The 22,096-nt window shown below is 36.8% G+C and overlaps 1 protein-coding gene across 4 annotated transcripts in view; it reads right to left on the reverse strand.

Moving 5' to 3' along the window:
- The window catches only part of PEX5L (peroxisomal biogenesis factor 5 like), a 107,320-nt gene that overhangs the window by 24,961 nt on the left and 60,263 nt on the right, over positions 1-22,096 (reverse strand). The window contains exons 2-7 of one of the 4 annotated variants that reach the window (XM_027752235.2): positions 17,940-18,005; positions 16,063-16,167; positions 14,695-14,733; positions 4,013-4,124; positions 2,116-2,325; positions 923-1,055 (exon numbers count right to left, since the gene is read on the reverse strand). In XM_027752235.2, coding sequence (XP_027608036.1) covers positions 923-1,055; positions 2,116-2,325; positions 4,013-4,124; positions 14,695-14,733; positions 16,063-16,167; positions 17,940-18,005 — 665 coding nt within the window. The remainder of the gene's footprint in view (positions 1-922; positions 1,056-2,115; positions 2,326-4,012; positions 4,125-14,694; positions 14,734-16,062; positions 16,168-17,939; positions 18,006-22,096) is intronic. The other 3 variants (XM_027709698.2, XM_027709689.2, XM_027709708.2) reach the window with 3 other exon arrangements.

The raw sequence follows: 22,096 nt of genomic DNA on the forward strand, positions 1-22,096 counted from the left end.
TGAATTATCAAAAGGCAGTTATCAAAAGTACATGGACCCTTCTCAGTGTTCTCACTCATACACTTCTATTTCATATCCAGGCAAAACGAGGTTAGGCAATGACACAAGACTGTACCTGCAGTCAGTGTCTAAGAATCAACCACCACTATGCAGGAATTCACCTTGGCATAAGTGCATTTTCATACCACAGTATCCTAATATTCTTTCTTCCTAGAAAATGAAACCCTGTAGACCAAAATCAAGTCAACCGAGCAAAACTTGTGTCAAGCTCTAAGTTAATGAAATGCCCAGAAAAAGGGCAGGTTAAAATACAGGATAAGCATCGTTTGGTCAGAAACCTTCTTCTAGTGCATGAAAATGCTGATTATGGCCATGCATAATGTGGAGAATGAGTGTTACTTACACATCAGGAAGGCAGCAGAATTAATCTGCATTAACTGTTCCCAAAGGCAAAGTCCAATTCTTCCCTCATTTGCAACCCCTCAAGTTTAGTTAACTGCGTGAAAGGGGCAGCTCTTGGTTTGGATATTTTATCTTGCCTCTTCCAGTTGTGTCCTTGAGGTAGCAAAGCCAAAATTCAGTGGATATCCAGTGAGTGTCAGATCACTGCACTGCCAAGTATCCTGTTTTATTCATTTTACTCACGTTTGTAGCTGGATTTGGATCATTGCATGTCTCTGTACAATTCTAACCACCATTTATTTAGTAATTGCACCTGCTGCTTTTCACAACACTAAAAATCGCTGGCAAAATATCATTTTAGTGTGTACTTCCTTATGATGCATTGTCCAAAATGTGTGCCTGAGCACATTTAGTGTAATCATAACAGGTTTAATGATATGACTTGTCATCAAGAAGGCATTTCTGTGAATTAAGAAAGCTGGAATGGAAATATTTTTGTAAGGAAAGCAAAAAGCTGTACCATAAAATCTCCTTTGATGGAGCTCTAGATGATGATGATGATGATGATATTCGCTCTGCAGAAGGGTGGACCTTGCTACTCCTGTCTCCACGAAAACTGACATCATCCCATTTCTCTGAATGATGAATATCAACTGGAAAATAAGAAAAGAAAATATGAATCTTTTAAAGAAACTACAGCAGAAAATTTTATCTCGTCTGCTAAATGTACGTTATAGAGAAAATGGTGCCACCAAAGACTATACTTTAAAGTCCAATATACAGAAATGTTTTGCACCTTTCTATTTGATATGCTGTGAAAATACTTGGAAATTCACAACATTTTTTCAAAATCTATTAGCATTCATGTCAGTGTAACTCTTGATTTAAAATCAGTGATTTGTATGTAATTTAGTTTAATTGTAAAAATAAAACCTTTTTTAGAGACTACCATTTAAAAATGTAGGCAACCGATATTATTCAGTCATGTGTCAGACTCACTGTGCAAAAATCAGATGTTCAGCTCCTGTTTGAAGAAAAAGTCTCTAAAAGAATTTCTGTGCTGATGAATGGAAAGTTTGCTGCCTCGGTATAAATTACATTTACCTTGCAAATTCTCAGTTGCAGTGCAAGTAATTTAGTTTGGACGGAACTAAATTAAATTCACCTTTTCCAAAGCTTGTCGATAGATCAGGCTTGGCAGGATATTGAGTTGTTTTGGGGATTTTTTTTCAAGCTGTATAAATATATCTCTCTTGTCAAGAATGGAATTTTTTCCCTTGTATGCATAGATACAGCAGTATTTACAAATGTATTATGTATTTCTGACATCTGCAGTTCTGAAAAGGACATCTATGTATGGGCTTCCTCTCATTTTTGTCCTTTCCCAATTTCTCATCATACCCCTATAGAATTTTTCCACCATTTGACTCACCCTGATTAAATTCTTTTATTCAAAGAAACCTTTCAGAGCTTTATAAGCACACTTGATGACAATTTAAAACATATAATAGCAAAATGTAAAATGTAAACTTGAAACTGTTTCAAGTTTAAAGTACTTCAATTAGTTTATAAAGTGTATCAAAGGTTACACACTCTGCTAAAATGTGGTGCAACAAAAAAAATCTGGTGTTCCTCATAATTTTGTGATAATAGTCAGGAGAAACCTGTGCTAAGAAAGGCTATGGAGCACTAATAAAATAGCTACACTCTTACCAAAATCTAGTGAAGACTTGTCTGCAACTCTGGCAGCCTGGACTTTCTGCTCAGAATCCACACTGATAAGGTCAGGATTGTCTGTCTTCTTTCTGTGAGTTGAAGCTTTTAAGCCTTCACTTCTTGATGGATTCTCTGATTTCTTTGCTTTGTTTTGGGTTTGTAAGACAGGTTCACTAAGATCCAAGAGATCCAGACCTGTTGATAATACTTAGAGACAAAATGTTAAAATTTAATGTTGTTTTAATTCAAAAAGATTGCTTTTAAAGATTTGTTGAAATTGGGAAAAACATTTCTGACATGTTTGCGTTTTACTAGAGTAGGTGTGTGTTTCCTGGCTAAAGGTGATGACCAGCACATTAAAATATGGCTGGGAATTTCAGGTGCTTAACTAATGCAGTTTAATGGACTTGCATAAAAGGCTTCTCATCTGAAAATCTTAAAGACATCCAAAGTCTTAAGGCTGTGGCCTTCACAGATTTTCCTCTGTTGTGAGGGTTCCCTGTACAATTGAGCTTTGAGATAAGATTTGTTTTGATTTATGATTTATCAAGTACTGGTAACAGCTGCTTAGGGTATTACTGTTGTGCCATGTGCCATTTTGGAAAATGCAGGAGTAGATATCTTCCTGGGTTCTTAATTTAAAAGTCGCTTAAAGAATTACATTTAAAATTCCTTAGCATGTAAAATATAGGAAAAGTGTCTTTTTATCATTGTTTTACAGGACAGGTGTTTTTTGACAAATCAGTTTGTATTATCTCTTGCAGTGCTTTATCTGTGTTCTTGGCAAATGACTGAATTTCATCAATCTTCATAGAATAAGAAATTTTTATTTTGCTATTACATAAATCTAACACCCCCCCCGCCCCTCAATCTGGTAGATATTCTAGGCAGCTATACAATATATAGATACTTTTTTACAACAAACACCATTCTTAAACAACCCGAAATAGTTGTATTCATCCCTGTAATATCTTTAGCTAGATATAAAAGGAAAAAATATTATTTATTATTGCTATTTAACTTAGTGTTCCAGTTTTTGTTATTAGAACTTGCATACTGCTTTAGACACGTATTAATTATAAGTGAAGATAATCACCCAGCTGTCAATTATTCGTTTAATAATTTACATGTCTATAGATTTTAATTAAATGACTTCTAACAAGCAGAGTTATTTTAAGAGATAGCAAGAGAACACAGTGGTGTTACGTTGATTTTATTGAATCTCTGCTGATCTGCTCACCTGCATCGATTACCTTTGCACAAATACTGAGTGGGAAGGGACCAATTTCTGAAAATACCTCCAAAGGACAATATACATCAAATAGAATTCAGTATCATTCAAAAGGCTTTCAGAATTCACTCTTACTTTTTCTCTTCTCTGCTATCTCACTGAACACAATGGAGCTGAGAAATATATTAGATCCTTTCACTATTAAGGTGTCCAAACTCAGCCTGAACAAATTGTTTTGATATCTCTTCCCTTTTCCTTTGCTATCCCATCCTAGTTTTTATTTTAAAAAGTCTTTCTAGAGTAAGGAATGGGTTTGGTTAAAATCAGACTAAATGTGGCTTTCTCATTGGTTAACTTTTGCAAAAAAAATATTGAGAATTGGTCAAACTAATGCATACTTTTGTGAGACTTAAACAAAGTGCTTTTATTTCAGCCCCAGAGATCTGCTGGAACTGATGTGGTTTGAATCTCATCATATTGGCCCTCAAATGTAATGAACGAAGTTTTTTTTCTACGAATAGTTCAGGTAATTATAATTTAATACTGGCTTGTGATTTTGTGCGAATAGTAAAAAATCAAGAAACTACTTGAAAAAATGTGCTCTAAATAAGATAAAATTAAATTATTTCTATCTACTGAGGGGTAGTAAAGAATGTTGTTTACCTGCAGTGTTCGATGTTACAGGCCTTGCAACAGCTTCTGGTTTAGTTTCACAGAGAAAGTCGTCAATGGAGGGGCTCAGGAGGGGTCTGCTTTCCTGTTGCTCATTCACCAGCTAACAATAAAGAACCCTGGGTCACAGAATGTTCTTGGCATGAAGAATTTAAAGAAATAAAACACATCTCACAACATCACGTGCTTTATTTTTGATTGTGAGAGTAAAGTGTTGCAATTAGATGATGCACAAATATATCTGGCTTTAAAATAAAAAGAGTCCAATTGCTCTTTTGGGGCAAAAATTACATTCTGGTTTTACAAATCACACAAAAATAAAGCAGCAAGATGATTTTTCCTTAGCAGTTATTGCATACTATTGCTTATAGGGCTAAAGTATACAAGGCCTGATGCAACTCCCTTCAAATCCATGGTGAAGTTGGCCTTCTCTATCACCAGGAGACTAAACAGGGCTTTTTTAGTATTTGGAAGTGGCCTTTTTTTTCTCCCACCAGTAACATGCTTCCCCACAGAACTCCCACAATAGCATTTCATCCAGCAAATATGCATTAGCCCATTAAACAATAACCCACTGAGACAGAAAGCACTTCTCTGCCATACAACGACATGTGAATGACAGTGGATGGAGCCTGGTGAGTGTATGAACTTCCTGCACGAGCTCTGACTTTGGGAAGACTTGCAGTACAATTTTTATTTATGAACAGTTTTCCAATTTTGTTCTGACTGCATGGATGCGTTGGTTTTCTGCTACCTAAAAGGAATCTCTGCATTACAAGCTATTTAATGTACTAGGGATTAAAAAGAAAAAGCAGTAAAAGCCTCAGAAATAAAAGTCTCCTCTTTTCCATCTATCTCTGACTGGAGGATCAAGACCTAAGCTGAGTTGGAGGGATGCCTGATGGTGTGTCCTGCATTTACTGTAAAATAATAATGGAAATAGTGGAGATATGTTTTCCCTCTGTTGCTTTTGCCTGGAGTACTTTCAGGTTTATTTTTCCCTCTCCTCTCTCCTTCTTGCCATTCTCTTCTCACTCTCTTTACACTGCTGAATTTTTGGAATTTTCTCTTAGATATATTTGAATTTTATAATTTAGGATGGACTAAAACTGACAAAAAAAGGTATTTACTCATCCTCATGTTTGTTAATTACCGACACTGAGCTCAGGATTACCTCTAAGCTTAGATTCACTGCTGTTCAGTACCTGATTTCTGTATTGCAAAGTTGCAACAAAATACCAGAACTATTGAAATAAAAAGTCCACTATTTTAATGAATCAAACGTTTAAACTGGTACCTAATGCTGACTAACTCTGTACGTGCACAAATGCATTTGCCCAGGACCTTGAAATACCAATTTACATGAGTGCCATGAGAGACAGGTGAGTGATTGCCTGCCCAACTGTGGGCAGCACAACGTGCAAATATGGGCACTTCATTTAGAAATCTGGCAATGATGTTGTCCCAAACTCTACATCTACGTGTGCTAAACCCAGACTGCAGATGCACCTCACCAGTGACTTAATCATGGGGGGTTCTAACTCGAAAGCACCCAAGATCACTCACTGCAGAAGTGAAAAATAGAAAATCTTAAGACCAGATGAAAAGGCAATTTATTGCCCAAAACTCGTTGTGGACATAAGAGGATAAACTCTGGGAAGGCCAGCAATAATAATAAGAATCAGTGTTGTGGCAGGGAAGGAGACAAGAATCAATAAAGATCTGAATTTTTCCAAGATCCAACTGAAGTATGAAGTTTGATAAATAATTTTTTTTATTTTCAAAGATGGTTATCATGTCCTTAGAAATTTCTTTATTACAGTGGTTGAAAGAGGAAGACCCACTAAGCAACAGGTATTCATTAGTTTGATACCAGCAGTGGATTGTTCAAAACCCTTGGTAAAATTCTACCAACAAACTGAAAGAAGATTGGTGGTAATATCAGCTTCATCAGCAAACAACAAGATTTAATTTTTACTAACTTGTGTCTTCTTTCTGCTGCACTTACAGCAGTTTTATTTAGTTATAAAACAAATAGGTTCCTCTTCTCTGACTCTCTGACTTTGTGAACAAATACACTAAATTCATCAGACACAGGCCACCCAAGTGATCAGCAGAATAAACCCCACATTTTAGAGGTGACTAAAAGAGTTTGACTTGCTTAGGCTAACAAAATGAAGATTGAGTAGGCGTATAGTTATTCTTCGTGTATACATAAAGGGAGAGTGGTTAGATGACATTGGAGGAGGAAAGTTATTTCAGCTATAGAGAAAGGTTGGAATGACAACAAAGAGCTCTAAACCGACCACGAATAGATCCGGTCTGGGAATTAAAAGAACCTATCACAGCAGTGAACTATATGAACAATATTTTTTTTTAGGGTAGAGGGACAAAGTGACTTTTGCCAAGCCTTGTACATAACTCTTTATGGTGTGATTGCTTTTGAGAAGTGGACCATGACCCAGAGGATCCCACCTAGTCCTGTGTCCTGTGCTCCCACGACTAAGGACTAGAAGCTGTACGAGTGTCTTATTAAAGGGCTTATTCCTACGAAAAATAATCTGTTTTCAACTGAAACATTTGGGTCAAAACAGATAGCAAGTACATAATCATGTCTACTAAATCTCAATAAATACAAACTATGTATGTACAGCAATAGAACAAATTAGAAAAATAATATTTTGTTGTAAGGTAGACATTTAATGATGAATTAAGATCTTAATAAGTTAGAGTGTCATGAGCTGATATTTTTTGTGCAGGTAAGTGGGCAGTGGGGTAGGTTTCTGACATTACTCTGTAATCAATGCCACTTGTTAAGCCCTTGGTCTCACACTTGGAATTTCATTTTGCTGCCTCATATGTTGTACCAAATTTATCCCTAGTTTAACTTTACTCAAGTTATTAGAGTTTTATCAGGCATGAATTTCGAGTAGTGCTATAAAAGATTCATGAGATGAAAACTATGATCTATAATAAACTAATAATTTATGGTTCTTGAGCACCTTTCGGGTGAAAATCACAGAATGCTTTAAAACATTCATGAATCAAGCTTGGCACCACTGCAGAGCTGAGAAGTATTATCTCTACGTTGCAGATGAGGGAAGTAAAGTGAAATTAAGAAAGTCACCCAACGTCGCCAGGTGCTGGAGGAAGCGGCGCTGGGAACAGGAGCCGGGCAGATGTTGCCACACTGGATTTATGTGCACAATATCTGTACATACATCAAGCAGTATAGACTCAGCCTGGAGAACTGTGGGTTTCTGAGTACTGATTTAGCCAGTGAGAGCCATAAATTCTCATGATGTCTCCAAGAATTTAAATTTTCTTTATAAAGTTCATTTTAATTAAAGAAGAAGCCCACACACTCCTCTGACTGAGGGATTTCTAAAATCTGTGGAGGGTGGTGTTCTCTACTATCAATACATCTGAAGAGACTCATTCATAGTATAAAATACTCCTCCTAAATCTGAATGAGATTTCTGGGACTGATTCTGCTGTTGAACAGCACAACAGGAAAAGATGTTTTTTTCACCCCAGTACTGCTACTGGAATTTTTTGTCCCTAAAAGCAGATATGTGGGGCTTTTGGGTGCTTTGGGAGAGATACTTGGAGAGTCAAAAGTGTCATCTGGTGATATTTGATACATTGCTTCAATATATTCAAAGCAATGCTTCAATATACTCAAAGCAAGGATTATTTAACAGCAACTGTAAGGTGTGGTCATTCCATCCCATTTTATACACCCTCTTACTGCATTCCTGGTCTTTATCTGTTTGCAGTGCACAAAGCATGATGGTTTGTTTCTTTTCTTTTTTTTAAAGTATTAGTAGGGCATAACATAACACTAATGTTTAAGATAAATTATTTCAACTTTAAACTGGGGGGGTTCCAGTCAGGCATAGGCAGCTAATTAGCACCTATGTTTTGAGCACATAGTGAACTAGTTCTCTTAAATTAAGTGCCAAGATTCCCTCCATATTCAATAGGGAGAGAAAAATGCCTAGAAAAGCAACTCCAGAGGGAGGTTCTACCTGCCTAATTTAGGTTGTCCCTCAGGAGGCTCTCAAAGGCACCTCACTTTCCCCCTGGCTATATATGGAATTTATCTTAGAAGGACTGGTTCAAGAGGCACCCAAAATTTAGCTACCCAAGTTTGTTGGATTGGATTTTGTATTGGATCCACTTTGTCACCTGAGGCTGATTGAATTACTCATGGCAGTAATTTAGGAAGCCCCAAACTACTGCTAGGATAAGAGGAAACAAGTCAATTGGTTTCCACTACCTGACTCTTTCTAAAAACTGATAAATGGGAACCACAACCAGAAACTGAGGTTATTGTTCTCTGGAGTGTAACTGGAAGTACTGGCCTGACAGCTGAGTCCCTGTATCGTTATCTTGGCAGAATGAGAACTGGAAGACCTTGTTTTCTGCTTGCAGAGGGAGGAAAGGGAGCTCCTGGAAAAAATCACTAGTCTCATGATAAAAGTTCAAATTGCACGAGTTACATTTTTCTTCACTTGCTTTTCTAGTAGGTTTATAAACATCTCACAATCAAAATTACTGCCTCACGCAGTTTATTTACTCTTGTATAGTAAGTGTGATCACTACTCAGCTTTTTGCATCATCCTTGTGCCAGGGTGATACTAATTCTTTCTCTGTCAGTGTGAATTTATGCCCCAACGACACTGACGTGAGAGCCAAATATTTGGTTTACACAAGAACAGAGAATCAATTCCCATGGCACGTGGTATAGCTGACTTTGGCCCCGTGGGAATCGTGGGAAGCTCCAAAACTGAGACAAACTCTTTGTACCCTCTTGCAAGGAGCACTGGTGTTGCTGCCTCTCTGAAGACTAGTCTAGCTCAGCAGATGATAACCAGTGCTCTGTTGCAAAGTAGTAGGAAGTGTGTGGAGTGACCTGTGAACCAGAGGTGACAATATCTTACCTGAAATCACACAGGCCCAGTCACCCCAGGGGCTTCGTGCAAACAGATGTCAGGGTTTGTGTGAAGTCAGAGAAGCTGTGAGACGATTGCTGTAGACATTGCACTGGATATTTAAATTCATGTGCCAGCAGATATTTAAAATCTTTGCTTGATGTCTGAGTCAGTAGATAATAATGTGTATGTTGCATCCTCATAAAGAGCAGTTGCGTTTGCTGACAACTCTTGCTGTGATCCCTGTGTTTCTAAGTGCTGACAAATTATGGTGTTTTATTGCAAGGTAAAACTAAGTATCTCTCAATTCAGAATCTCCTTCCCTCTGTCCATCCTGGTCCAGCTAAAGAAAACTTAACATGGGAGTTGTGTCTGGCTCCTGCATTTTGGCCTGGTTCCAGCAAAGCACTTAAGTGTGCTCTGCAGAGCTCAAGGTTAAGCATGTGCTTAACTGTCCTGCTGGATCAGAGCCATGGGGGAAGAGGAGGAAAGTTGCTCTTGTCATATTTTGACTGTGACTGACAGTTTGGCCTTTACTAGTCATATAAAAATGTGATTTATTGTAAATCTGTTGCATTAGTGCCTGCACGCTCCATGCACTTTCGAAGTTAAAGGAAGCTGTTTTCTAAAACAGAGTGTCTCCCCCTCCTGGGTGTTAGAAGATTTCACTTATTTATTTTCCCTCACTTGGTTATGCATCGTTTTTGTGGTGTTACCTTGTGACTTGTGTTTTAGCCTCTCCTCTTCCTCATATCACTATTTAGACTGGAGAATGCTCTACAACAGTGATCAAAGACAACATTAACTCATTGTCAGAGATGTTTAGAGATCCTTGCAAGTAATCTAGTCACTAAGAAGTTACAAAGCGTTTCTTTAAATAAATGATTTCTTACAGAAGTATCTAGTCTGTACTCCTAAAATGACTTGCTAGTTAACTGAGGGATCAACAAATTTTACATGGAAACTGAGTAAACACAGGTTGGAATAGTCTTGTAGAACGGGAAGGATACAGAATCTAAAGTAATCTGTTGAGAAAGTCCTGGAAAAACCTATACTGAGGGGGCAGGCACAAGTGTGATAGTATCTACAAGGAACTCTTCATGCTAGATTCTAGTTTCTCTATTATTCACTAAAATTACTTTTTGTGTGGGAACTTTGGCTGAAGAGGAAACTTGGCTTTGAACCCACAGTTCTCAAATGCTCTTAGATAAGGTGCAGAGGATAGAAACTAGAGAGGTGCTGCTTCCCTCACATTGCAGGTGGTGCATTTCTACTCTTAGAGCTTCTCTCAGAGCAACTTTGATCTTTCCTTACAAAATATTATAAAATTATTTAACATTATTCTCTAGGTGAAAATAAAGAAGACTGACAGCATATAGAACTGAGCAGCAGGTACAAGTTCTTTGTGAAGATGGGAGAATTAAAGACGTCAAATATAGCACGGATTCTGGCAGAATCTAATTAATGTAAAACTTATGCCATTTCTACTGATCTTCAATTGTGTTGAAAATGCCCTTTTTTCATTTTCCATTAAAAGAATTCGCCTTTTACCATACCCTTGCTGTATCTTTGCATGTAGGCTGTAATAACTTCAAAATCTCACAGATCTTTCTTGTCCTTTCTGTGTTTTTTCTTTTCAAATAAAGTTCTGTAGCATAACTACAGCAAGGCTGTGGACGTGTTACTGTGGCCAGGTGCAGGAACCAAGCCATAAGTCCTTGTTATTATATGGCCTTTCTCTGTAGGGATCTGTTATGGTGCATGTGGTTGCTTTGGAATGTTTTTTGTAGATTGAAGAGCTAGAAACTCACAAGTTGTTTGTGAATTGCAATTCAGTAGAACAGTTTCACTGTAAAAACAGAGTTCAATGACTCTAGAACCATAGCATATGGTTTGCAACTCTTTAACAGGACAGTATATTCTTGCTTAGAGTATGCATGAATGAAGAGCCAGCAAGTTTCTGAAAACTCCTGTTATTTCATGTAAAAACCAGGATTAAACTGGCATATTATATCATTTACAAAAAAAAAAATTGTCCAATCTTTCTATCCTTAAGGAATAGTGAGGCATTTTACAATGTATGAAAAAGTATAGTTAATTTTTTTACTGTATTAAAAAAGTGACACCACTGATTCCCATGGTAATTTCAAATTAAAATTGTTATTTCGTGCAAAAATGTATTTAATTTATGTGACAGAGAAATCTGTATTACTTTAGGCAAACAGCCAATTTATGACTTTTAAGCATATTGTCAAGGAAATTTTATTGTACTCATGAGAATATTTGTGCTGAAATTATGCATACTGCCCTAAAAGCAATAAGTGTTGAGCAATATTTAACTTAGAGGTAAAGAACCAATTAATATTTGTACTGCTAAGTGTGCATTTTTTTTTTCTCTTCATGTATTTACCCTGCTTTAATAATAGATGAAAAAGAGTTATCAGTAGGACTTATGAACTGTCTCCAGATAAACTACTCAAAAATTTTATAATAAATCCAGTGAGAGAGATTTGAGATGTATGGAAAATACTGCTCATGAATTTATCACAAATCCTTTAAAAAAATAAAAAATAAAAAAATGTGATCTCAGGTCTAGTTCTCTTAAGATCAGTGTGGAAATTGCCACTGTTCTCAGAAGACAACTTGGAATGTACAGTGTATTATTGTAGCCCAAATTTAGATAATGACAGTAATTAAAAAGCTTGATTTTTGCCTTTTTTTACATTAATGTGCTTCAGTCAGTGAAAATGGAGTGAGTTCTGGTTGTCTATAAAAGAGAATGGAAGCTAATTACATTCCCTGTAACATCCCACTATTCTGTTATAATGTTATTTAGTAAACATTTACGGCGTGGGTTGGAAGTCAGAGCAAGTCTAATACTAAGAAGCTTAGAATGAACATGATTGAATTCAAATGGGACAGTCAACTTTACATGGAAATCTGTGATTATGCAATAAAATTCATGTAGTGAGTCCTTGATACGCACATCAGAAAATCTCCTAACAACATTGGGAGCTGAATATTAGCTATTTTTGCTCTGTTTCCTTTATAAAATTAAATTGAAGCATTTGGAAAATCTTCTGTCAGAGACTAAAAAATTCCAAACAAAGCTACAAAAAGTCCCAGAACAAAACAAAAAAAACCAACAAAGCAAGCAAAAAAAGAAAAGCAAACCCAACGCAAAACATACCACCACCACCAAAATAAAATAAAACAAAATAAATAAATAAAAGCACATGAAACCCCAAATAGCAAAACAGTGGCTTTCAGGCAGTGGAAATGTTTGAGTATTTTATTCATAAGCCCTTGAGCAAACATAAATCTGCTTAGATCAACTAATGGCATGCAAATGAAGTTCACTTAAAAAAAAAAATAGTTCCTACTCTGAATGTTAACTAATACCTTGAAGAGAGACTATAAAAAATCTTAAGCATCTGGTGGAGTTAATTGGGGTGTACTCATGAAACATCTCTTTCTTTGACGTGTGCTGTAGCCTGCATTTTTCATGGGAGAGGATGAATTTCAGCATGTTTCTTATAATGTAACTTCAGCTTTTTAATTCCAACTGAAATTCTAAACCCTAAGTGTTCTGTAAGTTAACTTTTTAAGTTTTAAGTGGTTGAGATCAAACCTATGCCCTGAGAAATGTCTGTGTAGGTCCTGTAAATTCTAAGTAGGCAGCTCCTATATTTTTTGGTTATAAGCAGAAGTGGGGAATAGCTTTCAAGATATACTTTGCATTTCTTTTTCCTGTTGGTGAATTTTTCATGGACTCCCATTTCTGCTCCATATAAGTCCAGAGTATATTTGCATATTTGCCACAGCATTGTCAGGGACATGAATCCCCACTTGCAGGTCTTTCTTTCTGTTACCTTTACAGGGATCCTACCATGAGTAGCTTTCCAATTTGTGTACTCTAATGAGTAATCTAAATTAGGTGTGATGAATCTGGGACAAATAACACTTGTGACACCATGAGATTTGTTTGTTTAAAATCAGTCTGGCAAAGCATTTAATCATGGACTTTTTTACTGCTCAATAAAACAGTTAATCATATTTTAAAGTACAAGTCTGGATCGAAGTGTGTTATTGAATCAGATCCCTTGAAGTTCACGGACCTGTAGTAAACTGGGAATTTCATAGATGACTGTACAATTAAACTTTGACTTCAGGGAGTATTTAGGTTTAAATTTCTCATTAGAAAGTAATTTCAAAGTGAGGTTTTTTCCTCCTGACAAATGCAAAGAAGCTGTGAAGAAGTTAAACAAAAATCTTATTTTACAATTAAAATCAAGTTCTTATACACCATTTTTCTCATTTATCTCTTTGCTTCAGTTAGAAGTATACTGATTCATAGCTGCGTGGTCAGTTAATCTTTGAACCTTCAATAAAATTTCTTTCACATTTTCTACGTTCTATTCATATGAAAAAAAAATCTGTTTTTTCATTTGTCCCAGACTTCTGAATTACCTTTAAAAAGCTAAAGGGAGACAGAAACATGGATAGAGTTATGTTCTATAAAATCCTGTGAGTGCTGAAAGCTCACTCTGTTGATGCTTAAGTATTTAATTTGGCAACCTCTGAATCCTTTTTCACACCAATAAGTGTGAAGAAAGTTACTTTTATGGAAGATAATGGAGACAGAATCACAAAAAATAGATACTGGGAGTCCTATTCAATTACCAAGAATACCCCTCTGCTTACTGTAGTGTACTCATTACTGCTGGAATGATGATTGAGATTCCCAGTTGCCATATATTGCCATGGCCCCACTGGAGTATGCAGTACTTTTTTCGTTCATGTTATTTGAATGTTTGCCTCCAGATCTGATGATATAAAACAATATCTGATGATATAAAACAATCTGGGAATTGGAAACTTCATTTAAATTTAATTCTCAGTATCTATATAAAAAAATAAGTGTCATATTTTACAAGCTGGGCTTTGCTAGGAGCACTACAATAATATATGAGTATTTATCTGTCTTGTTCTGTATTGGATATGTTTTTAACATTTTCCAGAGGAAGAGAGCAAAGAGACATATTTTAAAATACAAATTCAGGGGCCTACGCACATTATCACTATCAAAAAGAGGACTGAGGCTCTTCTTTGAGTATCAGATTCCAACTATGCTTCCTGTGGTATCTGCTCCCACAGTCAGACATGATTAATGCTCCATTTATCATGGATTTTGGAAATGGGAGATTTTAGAAAACCCAGTACTCCTCTATCTAGGCTTCATCCTTCCACTGTACTCTCAGGATTTTACTTAGCTCGTTGTAAGGCTGGAGCAGCATGGATACCCAATGGATTTAATTACTTCCTGATATAATAGACCTGCCTGCCTAATATAATAGACTGGGTTTGGTGATGGTGAGAACTTTGGAAACATCAGGCTTTATTCTCATGACTCAACTTAATCTGGCTTGGGAAGTCTGTAGCCAGTTTGGAACGGGAGTGTTTCACCCTGTGAGCAGCAACCACATCCATCTGTTTCATCATGTAAAGACCAGAGACAAGCACTTTGATGGTGATGGTCAATGTATATCACGATATAACAGAGCGATATTTTGCATGGGTGGTCTGAATGAGAGGTTTACACGGACACACTACACAGACAGCATCTCAAACCAACACTTCAGCCAGACAATTAGGGTACAAATGATGTATGCCACATGGTCGTACAACTGCACACCACACATACATGATGCAGAGATGGCTATGGAAAATACTCACTTTTTCACTTGATTCTGCTTCCTTTTGGCTTCTGCACCCCTTTGGTGCATAGCAGGGAAGTAGGTATTTGTGTTTAGTGGAAGAAATTACACTGACTAACAGACACAAGCATTTTACTCATAAATTTATCATAGACTATTGCTGAGGAGACTGACAGACAGCCACTACAAATGGTGTGTTAAACATTTAATGAACCCAGGCTGAACACCTGTCCCTGTTGAAGCCAATGGAAGTTTTGTATGTTAATTTTTTTGCGCGTTTAATTTTTTTTTTGAGTGCCGTGAGGTTTAGAGGGGGCGGCATTCCATGTTGGTTTCTCGTTGCTTTTTAATCACTTAGTAGAAAATTAGAAATGATACCTTAAAGGGAGCATCTTTTTCCTTTGTGCAATTACTTCATAGACATTAGAGTTCACCATGAGCAAAATATGGTGTTCAACAGGGGCTGAGAAGGAGGTGCCAGACCTGGTTTCCAAATTAGTAGATGGTATTTCTAGAATGTGTATTAGTGCAGCACATCTGCGATGCTCTGAAAAAGAGGTAGGTCCTGGTGTGTGTGCATCTTAAAACTTTCTAAAAGAACAGTCATTGTTATCCTAAATCATGAAAGGAGTAAAACAGGTCTGTGGATTTTGTTTAAGGCTCTCACATAAAAACAACTGCTAGCAATTTCCATTAAACCTCCTGATGAGTAGGAAGTATTTATGTGCAGTAAATATCAGCAGTAAACTAAATGCTTTTGCTTGGGGAACAAATTCGTGTACGTGAGCAACATAAGAGAATAAAATCCAATCTTGTAACAAGATGACTGTGATGTGATTTACAGTAGTGTTCAGTTACTGTCTTTAAGAAACTAATGGAACCACCAAATGTTTGGTGGCTACTCCAAGGTGCGAGTAAGGTTTAGTCTGAGGACATTTTGTCCTTCCTTTGACTGAAGTTGTAGAATGAAAGCAATGAGATGTGCAAATCATGTATTCTGATCCAGACCAGGAACAGAATCCCAGTGAAAACTTAGAAATAGGATCTGAGATATCGAAAATGATACTATTGTAAATGACTGTTTCTTATTTTACATATGCACTGATGTGAATATTTTATATATGAATTGCAAATGAGTATTTGTGGCATGAATATCAATGGCATGAATTAGAACCGTAATTTTAAGTCGGTTTAAAATAACTTTTTGGTAACTGAAACTGGGGGAAAAATGCATTTCTGTTTAATTTTTCATGTGTAAACATCTAGCCCCCCCATTAGTTTCCCCCGTCAGTGAAGCATTGGGATGCCCCTGGTGCGGGATGCCTCGCGTGGGGCGTGGGACTCGCGCAGCGCCCGCGGCCTCCTCAGAGCCCCGCGCTCCGCCCACCTGTGATGCCACAGTGAGGAGGGGCTTTTCTTCTGCAGACTCCTCCCTCGGAATCTCCTTCATCACCATGGCCACAGCCTTATCGGCCGCCCTAGCGCCTTTGCCCTACAACAGCGAAATCAACAATGGCTCCAGTCAGCAGCGAGCGGGAACCGCCGCCCCCCACGCACACGCACCCCGAACCATCCCGGCGGGACACCGGCGGCGCCTGCGGCTGGAAGCGAAGCTTGGTCATAAGCAGAATACACACACATTGGTGAAAAATAAGGATAATAACAAATTATCTGTGAACCCGACAGTTAAGGAGGCGGTTGGGGTCTAACTGTGGTTTGGTGGCTCGTTAGAGTTGCCCCAGTGAAGTCAACAGGAATCCGGCACTGTCCTGCTGAGGCAAGACCTGCTGGAAGTCCACTGATGGTAGGATAGGATTCCCATAGGAGTAAGGGCTGGAGGATCAGCCCCTTCATTTAATTTTAGTTACCCCAAAATTTATATCCAAAACACCTGATTTTTTCCATTTGATTTGGTTTTTTGAGGGTTTTTTGTGTTTTTTTTCCTCAAAAATATCTTCAAGCTGATTTTGCAAATAAAGCACAGTTCCTTGTGGTTCACTGAGGCAAACTCTCCCTGAAATTTGAATGTATAATCTGGACCCACAGTGTTTACAGCTCTAGTAACATTTAAAAAAGCAATTTACATCATATGAACAGTGTGTTTTTGCTAAAAGAACATGCGGAGCCAAATCCTGCCATCATAGACATTGCTACAGCTCTCCCCAAAATGATCATTGTTGTTGAACTTACTGCAAGGATTCTTTTTTAAAATTTCACTTTTCTTAAAATTCACTGAATACATTGTAAATATTCAGGACGAAGTTAAGATATGCTAACGTTATTTAATATATATTAGCCAAAAAAAAATGCACCATTATGTCCCATACTCTGTTTGATGCTCCTCATTTTTATTTAATGAAGGTATCTATCATCTTGAATTTGCATTGATTTCTGTCTTGATTTTTCGTCTTATTTGATCTCCACCTCTTGCAAGTCACAGAGAAAGTTGGAGTGCACACATAAAGCATCACAGCAGAGCTGTGTTGTGCCAGTGACCCTGGGCATGTCCTTATTATTATACTTTAAAGGCTTCCACTGATTTCCGTGGAAGTTTTGACTGTGCACAGAGTGCAGGATCTGGCTCCATAAAAGAAGTATTTTACACTGGACTTAAATATATCTGAATACTTAAAAGTCTACTAACAGAAGGGGTGCTTTAGTATGACATCATATCCAAGAATTACTTTCACTAGTGTCAGATAACCCTCTGCTATTGTTTATACTGAGCTACACTATGTTTCAGAAACATTTCATCAATTGCAGGTAAAACCATTATGAACTATTGCAGGTTCTAAACAGACTTTATTAATCATCAGGTCAATATTAGATTAGCTTGCTTGTGCAACACATCACAGGTACCCTACAGAGAGTTCTTTGCATGCTGCAAGAAATTCTCAGAGCAGAAGTGTCACAAATGATAAGCATGCTGGATTTGTGATGCCTTTGATATCCAAAGAACTGCAAAGTCATTTTAAAATTAAATACATTAAGTTCAATGAGAATTACTTCTAATTGGTAAGCATATCAAAGGTTCTTGGCCAATTACGTGTTTGTTCATGATTCATATGACATATTCCAGGTCTATGAAGCTTGTTTCCAGTATGACACATGAGCTATCGTTAGCTAGCACTAACAGCATGCTACGGGATCTTTACAAAATGTAGTCCTTTTGTGCTGAGTGATAGAACAAAATATTTTATCAGGTAGAGAGGATGCATTGGAAAGCATGCAGTGCTTTTTATTTCTTGCAGAGTAAAAACCCACCAAAGCAAAGGTCAGGTCACTTTTTTGAAGACAGAGCCACTTTTTCTTCAAGGTTTCACCTACTGCCTGAAAAGAGTCATGATACTGGTATTAGTGCCTGCTGTTAATCTTCCGCACACGTAGCTGCAAAACCCTGGGAGTGGTTGACAACATATATAAAATCTGTCTCATCAGTTTGAAGTGGGTATGGGGCAATGGGAAATGGATACCTCTGTGCTATTTTTTATCTGCAGACTTTGTATATTTGCCAGTCAAAGCAAGTGGTTTGATGCTACCTTATTTTTTTTTTTTTACTAGATCCTTCTTTTAACTTTCCTAAAAGATTGCGTGTAAGGTTGACTTATTTCTGGCTACTCAGCCTATGGTATGTAAAATATGATTTTGAAACTAGAGCTTAGCAGCAATTTCCTGGATACCAAAGAGAAAGTCAATGCAGTGAAATAGCTTAAATTCTCAGATTCTGCTGGAGAGATACACAGGTGACCAATTCATTGGAAACGCAGGTTTTTTTCTGGTGATATGGATATTTTTGTCCAACGTAAGGTATGTAAGCTGGAAAATTTTGGTCTCTGTTCACTGTAGTGAACACTATGTAGTCAATCCTTGCCTAAGTGATTAGGTAGAAGAATTGGAGAGCAATAAAAAATGTTTTTCTATGGTCAGGACAACCTTGTTATTGTAAACTGCAGTTGAAATGAAAATCTCTAGCACATTTATTGCAATAATCATTGAAGAATTATTATATTTTTCAGGTGCTATTTACTTGGCCTCCTTCAATATTAAGTGCTGTTTCTTAGCAAGCAAAAATGCTATATGAATTTGTCTGGTACAGTAGTTTATTGCTCAAACCCTGTAATTCTGTAACAGCTAATTTTACACTTGCCAGAACTTTAAAATTAAAAGTTTTTTGACAGTGGAGATTTGCAAGGTAAGTTACTTTCTCATGTAAACATCAATTTAATAATTTAGTAAATAGATTTTTTAACTCCTTATTTGTTTGCAATATATAGATGGAAAAAACTGTGATGCAGAACATGGCAACCCATGTACAAATTAAGACAAACGTGAATTGATGAAGGAAAAAATATATTATTTGTTTTAATGGAACATACTTGAGAAAAACTGAGAAACATGCCAGTATTTCATCATTTGATACAATAAAAAAATGCAACAGTTCCTTTAGGTGGTATTTCCAAAGTAAAATAAGGAGTAGAGTTCAGAGTATTTCCTTGATGCTAAATATTTATAAGACAATTGGCTTCAAAACTTAATAACAATTTCTCTAGGTTTATCCTTTGGGATCAGATAATGGATAGGAATAGACATTTCCACAGGAGTATGCTGATTTAGTAGGATTTTGTAAAGAAATACTCTATTTTTTGGCAGCTGCTCTTTCTGAAAAGCCAGTAGCCAGTGTTTTGTAAATGTTTAACATTTTGACAACAGTATTTAAACTGTAATGATTAATTGCAGAACTTCTTTGTCATCACCTAGGCAATCAAAGGATTTTTATCTAAATCCATATCATTGTCAGAAGTTTGTTCTTGACAAATATTAAGGTACTTGAGTCCCAAACTCACTTTTTGGGAATATTTATACCACTTATTCTTGTGAGAAAGTGAACAGAAAGAAATGGAGTGATTAAATTTTTCTTTTTTTAAAAAACTATATATACATGGAGAAAGAAATTCTTTTTTTGTATAGACCTGTGCTGTTCCATTTATTTTCCAAGATTCTACCAAGGTGTTTCAGCTTTAATTGACACACTACAATGCATCACTATTCCCTGGGCCATTGGAAATCATCTCAAAATGGACACACCTGAATTTAAGCTTTTGTAAAGTAGAATTTTCAAGACAGCTTTCCTTGTAAAGGAATTTGACATAAAAAGGTGTTCTGCAGACAGTGCTGACACAGGTATGACAGAATTACTGATTTCATGTGTCCTCTCTCCTTTCTAGTTGAGGATAAACAAAGTAACAGCTTGTTGTTTATGAATATAATGAATATAATTCCATATAATTTATTGATATAATGCTGAAAAAAGTAACTATCTATCCTGAATTTTCCCATTGGGCTATTGAATGGTAGTGTTTAAAAACAAAAGAAAAACAAGAAACTCCATCAGTCCAGGATATCTTGAAGCATTGTTCTGCTCTTTAAATATCTTTAATATGTTGGGAAGGTTTTTACAAAAAAAACTTTCGAAAGTTTAGTGATAACTTTAAGCTGCAGTAGCTGTCATCCTCCTGTGCTAGGAGAAAGAACAGACAGAGCTGCTGTATGTGTTGAATTTGGGAGGCTTGGCTGCTCTCCAGATCTCCCAGCAGCTGATGTATTAGACTTACAGTACCAATTAAGCAGCCTATTCAAAATGGCTTTATACTCCACAAATCTTTGTGCTTTGTGCAATTTAAAAATAACAAATGAAGGGACAAACTTGGCTTTACTGTTTTAAATTATGCAGCACTAAGATTTCTACCTCTTAAAATGAGCACACGCAGCTATGCCATGGCTCCATGAGAGTTCAGGTGTCCTCAATACAACAGTGAGCTCTTGATTTCACGTAGGATCTGTTGATTACTTCATATTTTTCCCTCCTCAGGCTTTTCTATTCATGTTTTCCCCACATGTCTTTCTTTTCATCTATACTTTTCTGCTGTCTTCTAGTGATGTTGTATCTTATATATGACTAAAAACAGTGAGAAAACATATGGTGAGGCAGTTCTGTGAACCAATACAAGATCCGTATTGAAACAGAAAATTCTACTTCATCAAAGCTCTTGTCAGTTTTTTATTATGAGCTTAATAAAGTGAGGTACATATTTAAGGTCTGTGAACATAATTCCTTCAGTTGGTCAGTTGACTGTGGTGAGGAGACACTTGAACAAGCTCTATGTCCTGAACTGGAAGCAGCATTGTCAGGGACAGCTTTCAGGACCTGACCTAGTATTTCCATATTGTACTTGCATCCTTTGAAACCTCTTATTAAGCTTTCTGTTAGGGATGATCCAAGCTCTTTTGACTCTTGACCTTTAGGAGTTCATTCTTATAAGGTTAGGATGAAATACAGACAGTGTTGGCTACAGAGAAGGAAGCAGTTATAGGAAGACTTGCCTAAGAAGCAATTTACAGTAAGGCAGCTAAATCCACATTGGCTGAGTGCAAAGTGTGCTACTCATCTTTCATTCCTTTTTTTTTCATTCTTACACTGACAGAATAGCAGATTTCAGTATTTAAGTTCTAATCTGATCTTATCCTACAGGTACAATTGTATGAGAGTTTGAAGATCATTTAAGAAAATTTAAAAGGGAAGACTTTACTGCATACAAGAAAATTGGCAAAGAAAGAGACAAGAGCTGATAAAAGGCAATCAGCATAAATATCCACATTTACCCTCATTGGGTTGTGTCTTGTGTCCATTTAAATGTCAATACTGTAGTTAAATTACATTCCAGTTTAAGAAGCATTTGCATTGAAATGGCACTGTAAGTTTTCTGTTAATTGGCTGTCAGTAACTGTTGCATTATTTGTGATCCCTTAAAAATTGTCTCATTCTGGAGCCTGTAGATTCATTCTGAAGGCCAAGTGGGACAACTTCCAAAGTATCACAGGTGGAAGCTCTACAAGACCCATTTTACCTCTAAGAACTTGTGCAAACTTATTGTTCTCAACGCATCTGAACACAAATTATGACTGGAAATTAATACACAGTTCTGTCAAATCTCACTCATTCTCTGTAAACTTGTATGATTCCTTCAGGCTAATAGGAGGAGTAGGATGTGAAACTAGTTTTTTTTCCCTCTTAAGACAAAATTTTTTATTTGGAGTGTATGTTTTGAGCAGGATAACACTCTGTAATGTTGGAACAATAATGATGATGTAAGTGTAAATAGTAAATCCAACCTGGAATATAGAGAAAGGTTGGTAAGAAGAGGTAGGTCTGGGACAGAACTAACTACTTAAAGGTTGTTTAAGGTTCTGGTCCTTTTCTGAAGCAGTTATATAATACATCTGCTTGTGATAGAAGGCTTGGATGAGAGGTTTTGCACTTCTTTCTTTCTGTGTGTCATCTTTTAATAAGACCACTGTGAATATGTAGTAACTATTTTTTTAGCCCCGATTTGGTTGACTTCTTGGCAATTTGGAACTTCATT

Source organism: Pipra filicauda, unplaced genomic scaffold, assembly GCF_003945595.2.
Source record: "Pipra filicauda isolate LSUMZ 115617 unplaced genomic scaffold, ASM394559v2 scaffold242_size1167801_pilon, whole genome shotgun sequence".
NCBI classification, from domain to species: domain Eukaryota; kingdom Metazoa; phylum Chordata; class Aves; order Passeriformes; family Pipridae; genus Pipra; species Pipra filicauda.